At 37.3% G+C, this 15,279-nt stretch overlaps 1 protein-coding gene across 5 annotated transcripts in view; it reads left to right on the forward strand.

Moving 5' to 3' along the window:
* The window catches only part of LOC113550076 (disco-interacting protein 2), a 137,944-nt gene that overhangs the window by 54,610 nt on the left and 68,055 nt on the right, over positions 1–15,279 (forward strand). For 2 of the 5 annotated variants that reach the window (XM_026951688.1, XM_026951690.1), the window contains exon 1: positions 1,135–3,273. The exons of 2 other annotated variants lie outside the window; for them this stretch is intronic. In XM_026951688.1, the coding sequence (XP_026807489.1) occupies positions 1,515–3,273 (1,759 nt within the window). In that variant the 5' untranslated portion in view covers positions 1,135–1,514. Of the gene's footprint in view, positions 1–1,131; positions 3,274–15,279 lie in introns of those variants that run through there. One more of the 5 variants, XM_026951689.1, reaches the window with a different exon arrangement.

Genomic DNA, 15,279 nt, shown 5'->3' on the forward strand with positions numbered 1-15,279 from the left:
TTTCCCAGATATAAATAAAAACGAACGCCTGTGGTGAGTCAGACATGATCTTCGGTAATACTTCTACGTATAGCATACTGGCCTTCTAGTCGTTGAATCGAATATTTTCAGGTCATCAATTTAGTTTCTACTTCCTGTAAAACGTTCACTTGAAAAATATTCTATAATACAATATGTTATGTAAACTATTCGTTAAATCTCTAAATTATTAATATTTTATCGAGAAACCGATACTATTTCATAACTTGGTTTGAAAACTGTCGAGTTGATGAAAAATAAAAACAAAACATGTAACGTCGTTTCCAATAGGCGATAGGTAATAATAAATTCGCGTAGTACAGAAAAAAAATTGTAAGGAAACGAAGCGGGGGCGGGGGGTCTGTAATCTGTTAGGCTTAGGTTATTATACGACGAGAATTCGAGAAAACACGATATTTTACGTAGAGCACGTCACGTCATTAATATCGCGCTACGTGAAAAAAAAAAAACTGGACGTAAAATATATTATCGAACGAACAGGAAGCGGCGAACGTACAGACAAGTCCAAAAATATGTTTAATATCCGTCCGTAATGATATTGTATTATAATATTATATCATTACGAATGTCCGCTGGCATCGGCGGCGCGCAATAAGTGGACATAACAATATAATAATACGATAGTGTGTGTGTGTGTGTGTGCGCGCGCGTGTGCTTGTGTATTGAAAACGCAAGTGACCGGACCGAAGCTTGTTATACACCAGTTGTAGTAGTGGTGGCAGTGGCGGCGGTGTCCGTCGGCCGGACCAGTGAGCAGCATCGCTGTGCCCGGGCGGGATGCCAGTGACCCGAGTGCTTTGATCTCTCTGTGCTGCTCCGTACACACACGCACTCGCACACGACAGTCGGCGGTTGCGGCTGCGTCCTTGTACAAGTACCTTGGGGGCAACTTGGCCGCTTCGTGCTCGCGTTTGTGTGTGTTGCATCGCAACCGGTTCCCCCCTACACGCACACGCGCACACGCACATACCCGCGACGAACGCGGCTGACGGGACGGTCGCGAGAGAGCGCGGCGGTTTGGCCGAGCGGTGGTGGTTACGGCGACAGCGACCGTACCCGAAACCGGTTGACGGCGGCGGCGGCGGTTTACGGCTCCGTTGCCGCGGTGCGTAATATAATAATATTATTAACTACACGCGCAGTCGTCGTCCGTCACCCGATCGATCTCGCGTTCTGCGATTCGCGTGTCGCGAGTGTATTGTTTCTCTGTGTTTGTGTTTGTGTGTGTTTTTGTATGTTTATTGCTATTTATTCTCCTCTCGCACAGATTTTATTTGAAAAAAAAAATAGCATACCACTACACTATTATCATCGGTCTAGTGCGCGAGTGTACGTTGACCGTGCGTAGTTTGGCGCGCGAGTGTTGCGTATATAGTGTGAGCGTCCGATAACAGCGCCGCGTGATCGACGATGACGACGGATGCGCACTTACCGCAGCCGCTGCAGTTGACAGAGTCGCCGGCAAAAACGCCCGCATGAAACCCATCACGTTCGAGAACCTCCGGCGACTGATCGGCGGTCGTCGGAAGAACAAGGACCGAAACGAGTCGCCGTTCAAGCGGAGCGACTCGTTCAAACGGATATCGATCCGCAGGAATTATTTGGACAGTCGAGGAGGCGGTCAAAAGGGCAGGAATCCCACCAAAAAGCCTCTGCCCATAGACATCGTCGGCGATGGCGACGAGTCGCCGCAACGGTATCAGAACCACCACCACCACCACCACCACCAACAACAGCAGCAGAATTCCTCCGCGCTCGCCTCGACCAAGCCGGACGGCAACCTTCCGGCTAGTGATCCGGTCGTTTGTCGTCTCCAGGCCAGCCCCCGGGCCGCTTGTCGTCGTCCGATAAGTCCTCTGCCGGCGCCGCCGTGCAGAGACGACGCGCCACCGCCACCCGTGGAGCGGAGACGGCAGGCGGTCGCGCCGGCACCACCTCCGCCACCACCGCCACCACCATCGCCACCGCCCGCCGACGAAGCGTCCGGGACCGCCGCCTCCGCCGCGACAGCCGGCTCGTCGGCCGTCGCCGTCGCCGCGCCGGTCATCGATTACGGCGAATGGATTCGGTGCATACGCGCGGAAGAAGACTTGAACAACTTGAAGCGGTCGTGTTCGCCTCCCCCGCCACCCACGCCGCCCGCCCGGTACCGTTACCACGTGCACAAGGAGCTGGACGACAGCAGCCGCACCGACTCGGCCATCAGCCTCGGCCGGATATGGATGGACGCTCCGATGCTGCCGCCGGCCGCGCCCCGTAGTCTGGAGCTACCCGCCCGGCCGGCAGCGGCCTCGGCGATGGCGGCCGACGGCGACGGACAGCCGCAGCGTCGGGCCCACCACTCGCTGGAGAGCGCGCTCAAGGACAAGCGGGACGACCGGCCGGTGCCGTGCAGGCGGTTTCACCGGTACCCCGTGGCCGCGGACGGCGTCAACAAGACGGCGTCCCGATCGTCGGTGGCGTCCACGTGTTCGGGCAAAGACTCGGGCTTCAGCCTGTCCGCCCCCGGGCTGTCGGACCCGCCACGGCCGTCCAAGCAGCAACTGTTTCGCAAGAAGGCGCCCAGGCGTCCCGCCGCGGCCGTCGCGAGTAAACCGACGCCGACGGCGGCGCCGCAGCACGCGCCCACGTCGCAAGACCAACTCTATCAGGTGGTGGTCGGCCGGTCGCCGTTCCGACAGCTCAAATTGGACCCCATGATGTTCGTACCTCCGGAGAGGAGGCGTACCGCGCCGCACAATCACCACCATCACCCGAAGCCGCCCCGGACGGTCGTCGAAATCCGAGACTATTGCGTGCCCAAAGACGCTCGTCTGCAGCATCGACGCGACGTCGCGGATCACTACCGCGGAGACACCGACGACGAAGACGACGAACAGGACAGACTTTACGAGTCGATATCGAAAGGCAGCCGGGGACGGTGGCAAGAGTCTACGGACGACGCGGACACCGAAGACGACGACCAGGAGCAGCTGCAGCAGCTCTACCACCGCAGGCACCAGCAGCACCACCACTGTCACCACCACCACCACCACCACCACCGCCATCACCACCACCAGACCCAAGACCAGAACCGGACACCCGCGGCCCGGGACACCGACCGAGTGAAACGGAAAAAGTCGGCCCGACGGAATATCAAATACGTGGTGAAGCCGGTCCGACGGGCGCCGTCCGCGGCCACCCGGAGACCCAGCGTCACGGCCAAATCGAAAACCGCCGGCCCGCCAACAGCAAGTACGTTTCCTATTGTCGTGTCCGACACCGTTTTCGTATTTTTTTTTTTTAATTCGGGTTTTTGTGCGCAAAGACGTGCAAAACGCGTATGACGGCCGTCCGCCGTCCGCCGAACGGTGTCTCCGCCGTCACGCGGGTATTTTTCATAATAATACTACACGTAATGCGGCAGTGCACACGGGTAGAGAAACACGTCGTCGAGAGTGCGCCGACGGTCTCGTGTATGACTTGTGTTTTGTTTTCCTATTAGGATGGTGTATATGTTACTCTCACGTCGATTCGTGTCCGTTTTGCAATAGCGCTCGTCAAAACGTAATTAACAACGCGCGTAGGTCGTAGTTATAACACATATACGTCGTGTATACGTACACACTTCGCCGTCGAAATATTGATTGTACCATTATATACACGTATTACATGGTGCTTTATACGCGCACCACACATCTGTCTGGTACAGCTCGCCGGCGTTGGCGAATTGTTCACAAATTGAACTGCTATTTTAATTGCACTCAAAACTTTTGCGATATTAGTTAAATTAAATTTGTCGGCGTCTCAACCGCGACGAGACTCATTCGGTCTCTATTTTTAAATTCGAGCCGAGTTATCTATTAATCAGTTTATTTATCGTTAGTGTAATTACGGACTGTAGACTTTTAAATAAAAAAAAAATACAGTTTTAATTGACGGACATAAAACCTACCTTTATCTATACTCGCACATTACAATGTAGAAAGTAGCCGATAATGCATGTTGCGCATATCGCGTTTACTCAGGTTAGTACTATGAGACATTTGAGTTCCGAAAAGACGATTTGAAGGTGTACGTCATAATAATGTAATTTTTATTTACCGTTAAACCGAAGCTTATTGGGTTTGTACATTTGTACATGTATACACGACCATCGATATTTTTGTCGATTCATTCATTTCCATTGAAATCGTCGATGAAATAACTCTATAAACCCGCTAAACTGGTTAAACATAACACGAAATTCTTTACGTTTTACCATATTATATTTAATTATTGTGTCCGATGTACGGTAATAACACTCTATACGCTTACCACTTGACATATATTATTATATACATTATACGTGCTGCAACACTTTCCGCATTCATTAATATTGTGTAAACGGCATCTGCGGAAGAGCGTTCCCAACGACAAACGCTTTCGTCAGTTTCCTACAAAATTTATTTGATTTAAACCCGTTAAGCTGTGCATTATAAATTAGTTTAATGTATTTTGTTGTGCGCAACCTATAAAAAAAGCTTTACGGATTTCATATGATTTAATACCGTGATTCAATTTGAAGGCGTGGCGTCCTCGTTAGAGTCGTTCGATAAATGTTCAACGGTACATTTTATCGTTAACATTGCAGCGAGACGCGAAAAGACTTTAGTGGTCGAGTTGAAACAATAATTTAGGTGCTAAAAAAACCGACACGTATAAGATATACAAATATACACGTTATATGTATGTGCTATAAACACCTAACCATGAATGATTCGAGTATGCCTTATACGTATTTTCCAACAATAATAATTACGATTCTATGTCGTTTAAAAAGATCATCTCCGACCGTACATAATATATAAATTACAGGTTAAAAAAGACCATAACAACAATAAAAAAATAAATAAAATAAAAAAAAACGTTCGTCGAGAAACTATATACTCTCTGTTGTTGATATGTAAAAATCTATGTAGGTAGAGTAAAGAAACCCCCCGTAGTCTGGGAACCTTGAAAAGGTTAACAGCAATCAAATACGATCGGGATCAAGTATCACTCTCCTACAAGTCCATGTAATTTTTATTATATATATATATATATATATATATACACACATGTAATACCATTATTATTATAATACCACAGTGGTGGTTTACCGTTGAAGTGGAAAGGATGATACACAACGCACACGCACTCGTACACGCTGGTTAGCTGTGATAATTTATATGATATAAAATATTTAATCAATAATAATAATAAACCGAAGCCTGACTTTTCCGTTCTTCGTCATTAACTCTCTTCGCCGCCGCCACTGCCGTCGTAATAATATAATATATTATTGAATTATACGGACCGTACAGCCCCCGCGGTAGCAATAATGGTACGCCGCCCGGGTGAATATTTATTATTATATTATATATTATAATATATAGAGTTTGTTGCGCGCTGCCATCAATCGGGCACGGGAGTCGTTTTGATTATGTCTCGACGACGACTGCGCTCCGGGGTGAAACTACTTACGACGCGTATATGTTATAACGATAAATTACGTATATTACATATTATTATTATACATCGCGTTCACGACTTTGGATTGTATTCATCGATAAAATCAAGCGTTATGCGGACAAATCGTATTTCATTATTGTATGTACACACGAAACTCGTATATTATATACATTATAATATAGTACGAGATAATAAAACGAAATGATGTATTATTGAATCGTCACAGCGTAATAAATTGTATGGGTTTTCGCGTCGAAATAGCATTACGTTCCCGTCGTGAAATGCGATTTTCTATAACGACTAGTAATACCTACCTAAGTACAGTTTTATATAAGTACGGTATTGATGTTGTTGTTGTAATATAATTTAATATTCGGGATATTTGGCGATTGAATTTATGCCATAACAATTAATAACTATACCAAATCCGTAAAATTTAGTCAAAAACGTTTATTTAGCTATAATAATATTATGTAATACGATGTGTATCGTGTATGTATACACGTTTAAAGCTGTATATACACCGAGGAAATTACTCGACTACGCATCATCAGTCTTACTTGAGGATCATGAGCTTATTCCGACCCCCAGCCCCACCGACTGTTGATTGAAACTTGATTGGAGTTCTTGCCATAAACAAATATGGCATTTATGCGTAAAAGCGTATTTTGTTTGTTTTTCCGTTTGTTGTTTTGAAATTGTCAACTCCCTCCGTCAGGAAACGCGTTTCTAGATTTACTAAGATGACTTAATCGTATGTTGGTGCGTACTTGTCGACAATAGTATTCGTCGCAATTGTTATAGTATTTCGAGGAATTTTAATCGTCTCTAAATGATTTGATTGAATCGAAAGTTGTAGTTAGAATTTTAACGATCACTAATTTGTATACACGAATACATCATTATTCATAACGTTATAATGTCAATTCTAATCGTCGCATTATCCTATGTTAATGTCAATACTACTAATAATAATAATAGTTATAAATATTTATCTAATGGTTTTTTTTTTTGTTTTTGTTTTAGGTAAGTCACGTGAACGGTTTCTGTATTAATATTCTACACCTGTACAACGTTATATTGTATAAGAGTGGACTCACGGTGAGTCTGATGACGCCATCTCTTTAGACGTAATTTTATAGCGATAATATTTACCTGTGTACATTGTAATACATTTTTTTTAAACTTTTTTTTTTTTTAATATATCAAAGTAATATAAACAATATATTTTGTAGTTTAAATTATTAAACATAATATTAAAATTAAAAAAAAAAAATACATATACTATAATTATTATTCTAAGTACAAGAACGAATACGAGTACTTATATATATATATATATATATATAATATATATATGTACCTACAATATGCAACTAACGTTGCGACAGTAACGTACAGTACTCACTACTGTATATGTTGCAGTAGTATTACCTCGTAATTCTCTGCGTGTGCAGAAATCTCGTTAAGGAGAGTATTATTTTATTGATATCATTATATGCGTATGATGTATATACCAGTGACTAGTGTAAGTCGATTATTCGTCAACCGTATTATACATTATACGACATAAATATATGAAGTCAAAACGCGTGTGATTAGCAGCTGATTTAGCATTATTGTTAAACGATTATAGACGCGTTGTTCATATCCGCGCACTATATAGTGTAGTACCTATGTAATTTTTTCCTATATAATAAGTGTGTGTGTCCGGTGGTCGCACTTCAAGGCTAGACCGCAACAGTATAACGACATTTATGTATTATATTAGCTATATGTAGACGTATGAACGAGTCAAGGAAAAATCGCGGATGAAAAATCGAACCGTTACCAGTTTTGCCATATTTGTTTAAAATAATATATATTATATGCGATGAGCGCATTGTTTCGGAAAGTTTAATTATAACGCACATTACCGTAGTCAATAGTTATGCCATAATATGCACTTAACATATACCTGCTTGCCGTGCATCTGACCGTTCATGTCTGTATGATCGTATATCACAAGCGCGCATGTTACGATTGCGCATGAAAACACGTCAAAGCCATAATATGTATACGGCTTCACCGTCAATCCGTACACATACATCGATCGAGTATCCAAATATATAATAATAGTTATGATTATAATTACTGTTATTGTCGTTTTGGGTAAGGTCGACTGCGCCTATTTTAGTCACACTCCGGTTAAAAAAGGTAATGTCCTAATTATATGGTACTCGAACGACTAATACTGATTAGTTGGCCGAAAAATTTTGAACTTTTATTAGCAGAGACCAAAAGTCCTAACATCGTTTAAAGTCGTTTGATAATTTACAATATTACCTTTCTGCGATATCTCCCGTTTTTGTCATAGCTATATTTATTTAAAAATGATGAGATGTTTAGTGTTTAAGTCGTTTAAAATATTAATGAAAAAAAGGCCGATTTATTTGATGAATTGTATTATTATACTAACAATTATAAAAGATTTACTGGATTAAATTCTTGTTTATTACCTACCTATCATATTTATTAGTTTTATATTCATGTATACTTAATAAAGAATCAGACGATTGTAATATGAGATCCATATAGATTCCATCAATATAGTATAGCATCGATTACGGGAGTATTTAGGTACATCATTTCCCGATTGAAAACCTAATGTCATGTTTTTTTTTATATTTTATGTTTAAATTTAGTCAAAAACTTGAATATTTAAATTAAATACGCCTTTATTTAAATCTTTATAGTGATGCTTAAACTACAATTCATTCCTGTACTTTCTGTACGGTTCCCGCAAATTCCCTCATGTTCTCGGGAATTATTGCCAATCCTTAGATTTATCGCGACGGCCGCGGCAACGCGTTGTTGATGTAATATATATGTTGTTTTTTTTTGGCCATACCAAATTTGTCTAATCCTTCTATATACAGCACGTATAATTATACAAATTGCACGGAAGAACGTCGTCGCCGCGGCTCATCAATTACGTCGCCGCTACACTGTTGGCTATTGAACTAATGGACGTTTAATTATGTATGAAGGATTTTCGGAATATGTCCTTTTGTGTAGTAGGACGATATCGAAGGGATGACAAACGTGCGATCCCCGTGTATATATATATTTAATACGAAGTATACCCATATCATGACAGTGTATACATATACCGCGTGGATATTTTACACTGCGGAGACACGCCACGTCACTTCAAAAATCCCTTGCAACTAGATTCATCTATAATTTATAATATATTATATATTATATGCGTGATAATAGTAATAATGATCTCTAATCTCTAAGTTTCAAAGTTACAGTGAGCGGTTGTGATGACGACGATGATGATACTTTCACGGACTCCGAGTAGAAATAATTATTCTCTCGCGTTTTGACGTTATAATATTACATGCTAGCGTTGTAGCAGCTATCAGTAAACCGGATTTGACGGACTTCCGACGACTTTCGTATAATCCCTTTGCAGTTTCGTGTGATTATAACATTAAATTGGTGTGGTCAGTACAGGTCACGCGAGGACTTTGCGATTTCTATCATTTTATTACATTTGAAAGGTGATGTACGTATGCCGTGCGTAACACGGGATGAACCGTTACGACTTATGGTTTTAAAGGAAATAATAATAATAATAGGTATATTTCAAATGTATACGCGTATATCAAACATGACACCTCCGGTATTCCATCATATTTTTTCTCGTATGTGAAAATTAAATTAAATTATATATTTTTTTTTATTAGTTTTTGTATATTTATAAAGTTTAACGTACATATATTTTCACTGTCACAGCGCAATTAATTAGTAAGTAAAAACTGTTCGGTATGCTGTATATAAATATTTATTATTTTCTACTTATGAGCGCTTAGTTTATTATTATTAATATTAAAGTGTATATAAAATATCTTTATAGGTTTCAATATTTAGTACACTCGAACGGTTTTCAATGGCTCTCGGCCAACGTGTATAATACGTATAATACCTATCAGACACTCGAATACAATTTAATTTTCATAAATCCGCCGTAACGAGACGTCGTCGAGTCTGCTGGATAATACTTAACGGACCATGTATATTATATAATGCGTACCTATCCATTAATGCCTTTGAACATCCTGCAACGAGTGCAACTACGTATAATATAATCATTGCCGTTTGGGCTTAAAACAGTACGACGGTACTCACGCCATTCGGCGGCCAATTGAAACACGGATGTTATGCTATATTTTTAACGTTCACAAAATAATATTCGCGAGTACAAATAAATCGAGCTATATGCCTATATAGCTATATATATATATTGTATATATGCTACTTGTATCCGTATAAAAAAGCGGGGCGTTTGTAACGTCAAAGAATAAACACGACATTATGTCAACCATTAAACTGAACATTAAACGATATTCGAACCAATATAGTGTCGTATATTATATGTATATAATGCATCGTAATGAAACACGACGTGAGATTGAACCAACATAATGCATAATATTATGATACATAAACCGATAGTCGTCCTACGACGTGTAAATTGTTATTGTTTTTATTGTAAGGGGTCGTGGTGCTCGTCGGGCCAGACATCGGTTACGACTATTTAATAATGTATGTATTATTATGATGATGCCGCTTTTGGATGTATACGCGTCATTTTAATATTATTTTATACGTGTGTGTGTGTGTGTGTGTGTGTGTGCGCGTGCGCGCGCGCGCGTGGTATGGTACCTATAGTATCGTATGATAAATATAACATAATTAATTGGCGTCCCAAACTTGAGTTGATTACCGTGAGCTGTAATATATTGATTTCAAATTGGATACGTCGTCGTTGCAGGTGATATCAATTGTATTGATATACGTCTAGTTTGTTATTGCAGCGGGTCGAACAACTCAATATGCAAAAATATAGTCACTTATTCATCGTGGCGTAATGTCATTATACATACGCGCATAATTTATATCGTATATATATTCGCGTGTGTAGACTTCCGTTTATACAAATGTTTTATTTTTCGTTGCGAGTTTTTCGAATAAAAACGATCGTTTTACACCATTGAATGAAATAGGTACGTTTTGGTTCGGGTTTCGTTCTATTTTACGTGTTAATATATTGTTAATGGTGTCGTGTATAACGCATTTGTTATATTCAACGACCTTTATCGATTTACAGTTGCTGCTAGCGAGTAAATATACTTAGGTACCTATAAATAAGTACAGACTGATGGAAAAATGTATAATAGGATGGACACAAAAAAAAATATGGTTCAGTGTTATTGCTATTCAGCAGATTCGCGCGTATAATAAAAAAGCGTTAGTGATTTTGTTTTTGTCATTCATAATTTCCGTTTTTTTCTTTTTGAATATCTTTAAGCAATAAATTAAATTATCAACTCATCAGAAATCTGCACTATTCAAATTCTAGTAAATGTATTAAACACACTAAATAGTTGCTTGGTATTCGATCACTTTAATTTCATGGATCACTTGCAGTATTAACATTTAGACACTACAGTAATGACATTAATTTGATATATTACTTATTTAAGATTTAAATGATGTATAGTAATTTATTGATTTATTATTATGGAATTGTCTATTAATGTTTGGTAGTTATATACGAAATTGTTAATGCTTTCTAAAACTTATTTGATATAAAGTGATAGATTTATATATTGGTGGGAAACGCATATATTTAATATATCATCACCGACGTCCACCTGCAGCAAAAAACTTTTTTATTATTTTTGGATCGATACCGCTCGTTCACAATAATATATTATTATCAAAGCATATTAGTTGTATGACGTTACCCATTACTCTGCAATCGTCATAGGTCATAATATCCGGGCTGCACCCCGCAGGGTTGAATATCCGGACGGTGCGGGGTTGAATATCCGGAATGCCTCATTTATTGTTTGTTTGGTTTACCCGAGATCAAACATATTGTGCGAATCATTGTGTAGAGTGAATTGGTCAACGTCGAACATGTACACGCGTGTATATATATTATATTATATTATATTATATTATACACAAACTAGTGATTCACTGAAGCCGTTATCGAAAATGAATGGTGTTTGAATACACATATATGATGTATATTATCTGTAATATTGGGGGAGATCGGAACAAAAGTTACATTTCGCTAATAATTAAAAGTTCAAAAAAATTATAATCTGCATTTAAAAATAATTTTATTGAAAAAAAACTAAATAGGTACCTTTTAAATCATATAATATTTTCATAAACATTGCTTTGAATTTTAAGTATTTAAAAAAGTTACATCTGACCCTAGTTAATAGTTAGTCTTAAATTGTTTTTTTTTTTTTTGTTTGAAATAAATTCTCTCAAAATTATATTATTTTTACTTTTATGAAATGTAATTCAAGGAAAATATTTTTATTATATGTCTATGTAAACTATACAAAATATTAAATTAATATAACTGAATTTATTTAAAATACATCTAAGTAAATTAACATAACCTACATAGGTAATACATAGTATATTAGCTACTATTGTCTATTACTGAGTGTTGACCCCATATCGTATATTACATTAGACCTCGTATAGAATATTAAAGTAAACTTGATTACCGTTACTAATAACCTGAAAACTAATTATGGAATTATTTTATCATTCAGTCTGTTTAAATTCAATTTTCATTTTTTTTTTATTCTTTTTTTGTTTTCAATCGTAATATATTTTTTTAAATTTAATTATTTGCAGTTTTCATAATATTTTTGATATAATTTCTTAAAACAATTGGTTATAAAAAAATTGACGCCTCAAATTGCTTGAACTGCGTACTGCATCTCTTAAATACCTTTTATATATAATTAGGAAATTGTATTCATTAGTTACGTAATAAATAAATTATAAAGCAATGTAAAACGTTCTCTTTATGTGTTATTACGATGTATGAGTTGCTGCAGATCCATCAAAATCGTTGTCTTTATGATTACGATAATATAATGTCCCACATGCTTATATTCAATTTTCTATTAATTTAAATGTAGGTATATTAAGTATAAAAAGATATTAATTTTGTACAAAAATTTAAAAATCAACAAAAATTGACCTTTGGTTCAGTTATGTGAACAGGAGTATACATTATATATAAATATCTCCAAATATTCACGGCCTGCTAAACCACAATTTATCTTGCATTATATATATATGAACGACGATTACAGTGACTGCATCGAGCTCGGAGAATACACGACGTCTGCGAATATAATGCAACTGTTATTATTACATTATTATTATAACAATATACGTACATCACGCACTGTAGGTATATATATATATATATATATATATATACTTAATATATATTGCTGATGTTGCGGAGGATCGTGGTATAAATGGAATCTTCTTTCGCGTAATTTGATAATTATTAAGTCGTTTAAATGTTTCGCTCGCGCGAACTTGAGTCAACTATTATGTATCCGTGAGACACGTTAAAACTGCAGTGTGTGCCTACCAAGTTACAACCCTCCTATAGAAACCGAACTTTAAGGTATACAGTATTATATATTTTCTTAGCAGTTAACGAGACGTATTTTACCTTATACCATCAGGTTAGGTTTATAACTGCCTTACTAACGCATATAGTATTGCAGTTTTTCAAGCTCGTATTGTATTTAAATTTTAAAGTAAATATGAGCATTTTAATATTGTTAATTTAAATAACTTGCTTCAAAAATAAAAAGTATCTTACAAAAGGCATAGATTACATTATTTACATTAAATTGAATAATATAGGTCAACACTTCAATATTCACTGTATAATATTAAAAATAACAGTAAAATGCATTATTCTGAACGTGATATTTGCCATATTGTTATAGATTAATAAGACGAAGATTAAACATATGTGTATAATGTGAAAAGTACCGGTCCACTGATCGCATATCTTTACACAAATTAATTCTAATAAGTGTTATTGCTGGAAAAAATTCGTGTTCGGTAATTTTTTACGAGATATTTCTCAAACGAATTTCTATAAACGAACGGTATAATTAAAAATAAAAAGATATTCGATTGGACAGTGGGTCTACCAGACAACATGCAGATTCCTTCAAATATGTTAACGGTGTATTAAAAAAATAGTATTCATTTTATATATTCAATAACATTCATAAATCATGTCATTATTTATTTTTATTAATTTATAATAAGTTTATATTGATTCTTACTGAATAATAATACCTACATCTTAATTTGGTAGGTTAAACTTTTCTGAAGTGTGATGAAAACGATATAAAAAACTTATTTTCTTGGTTAGTGACCTATTATTCAATATACAGCAAGCATGCTTCAATAAAATGACGAGGCAACATCTGGCGTTGTGTCACGTTATCTTTATTCTTCCAAAAATTTTCAGTTTTAATATAGCACTTATCATAACATTACACTTAGGTAAGTAGTTTTTGCAAATTGACATGTGATTTTACGACAGTATTATATAATAATATATATTATGTAGGTATAACTAACCGGTTTAATTATCAGTCATAGGTCGATAAGTAAATACAGTATACTTACTAATAAATAAAATAAAACAACTCTAAGGTATTTAGGTTTTTATTTAGGTATTTAGTTATTCATTATTTAAATTTATACCTAAAATTGGACAAAAACCAGGTAGGTCACTTATCGGACCAAAGAAAATCCGGTAGGTCAACTATTAAACTTTAGAAAGTATTGGTAGGGGGGTCACATGCTAAACGGATGTCAAAAAACCGTTTTTATCGTTTTTTTTTTTAATAATAATAATTCATGGTATGATATGTACGATTATAATAATAATCTGTAGATACCTATCGTAGAATATAATATAAATATAGAATAGTTTGGTACGTTTCCAAGAAAACATATTAAATACTATGGTACGCTGTAATACTGGTTAAAAATATGTGCTTACGAGTAACCCTTGTTTGCGGCGCACTATGATGCGAGCTGGTTGCTGACAACGATGTATCAATATTTATAGTATACCTACGGTGATTATCATTTGATTATCGATTGGATATTTCGCGTGGGCATTATACGATGCAATAGACCGTGACGGATAGTATATCCTAGAGTCCTAGAGTAGTAGTATAATTATGTATGCTGTTTATTAGATCTAATTTAGCACTCGATGCACGGACATCGTGTATTAAAAATCGGAATCAAAAAGCCAATGTTTTTTTTTTTTTAAATAAACACGTCATTATTATCCACCCAAATATGAACTTCCGTATATTTAACGCACGTATGAATATTATTCAATTATTATATGATATGTCATTTATAAAAAATACGTTTCCCGACGCGAAACAATTTCAAAATAAAAAAGAGCGAAAAAGATGTTTCTCTTGGGGGTGTTTTTTTTTTTTTTTGTCTTAACGTGCTGTGTATACGATATTATCGTTGTTTATTTCCCTTCACTTATGTAACTCGAGTTTTTTATTTCGTAAATTCGTAGCACCTGCACGCGTCCACGCCAAAAATAAAAATACATAAAATTGTTATAAAAATATAAAAAAAATGACAAAACGTGCGGTTTTGTGAATTGTCGAGAAAAACGTCTATGTGTCGTTCGGAAAATAATATTAATATAATATACGAATGAGATTCGAAAACATTTAATATACCTAATGTGTGTTTATTTAGCTCTTGCAGAGAGGTATTTGGCACGGTGTTGGCGGGGATGACATTAAAACGATTTGGATTTTTTTCTCTCTAATACGATATCGATATAATACACACCACCATTGGCACCGGCTG

The sequence above is a fragment of the Rhopalosiphum maidis genome, chromosome 1, assembly GCF_003676215.2.
Source record: "Rhopalosiphum maidis isolate BTI-1 chromosome 1, ASM367621v3, whole genome shotgun sequence".
NCBI lineage: Eukaryota > Metazoa > Arthropoda > Insecta > Hemiptera > Aphididae > Rhopalosiphum > Rhopalosiphum maidis.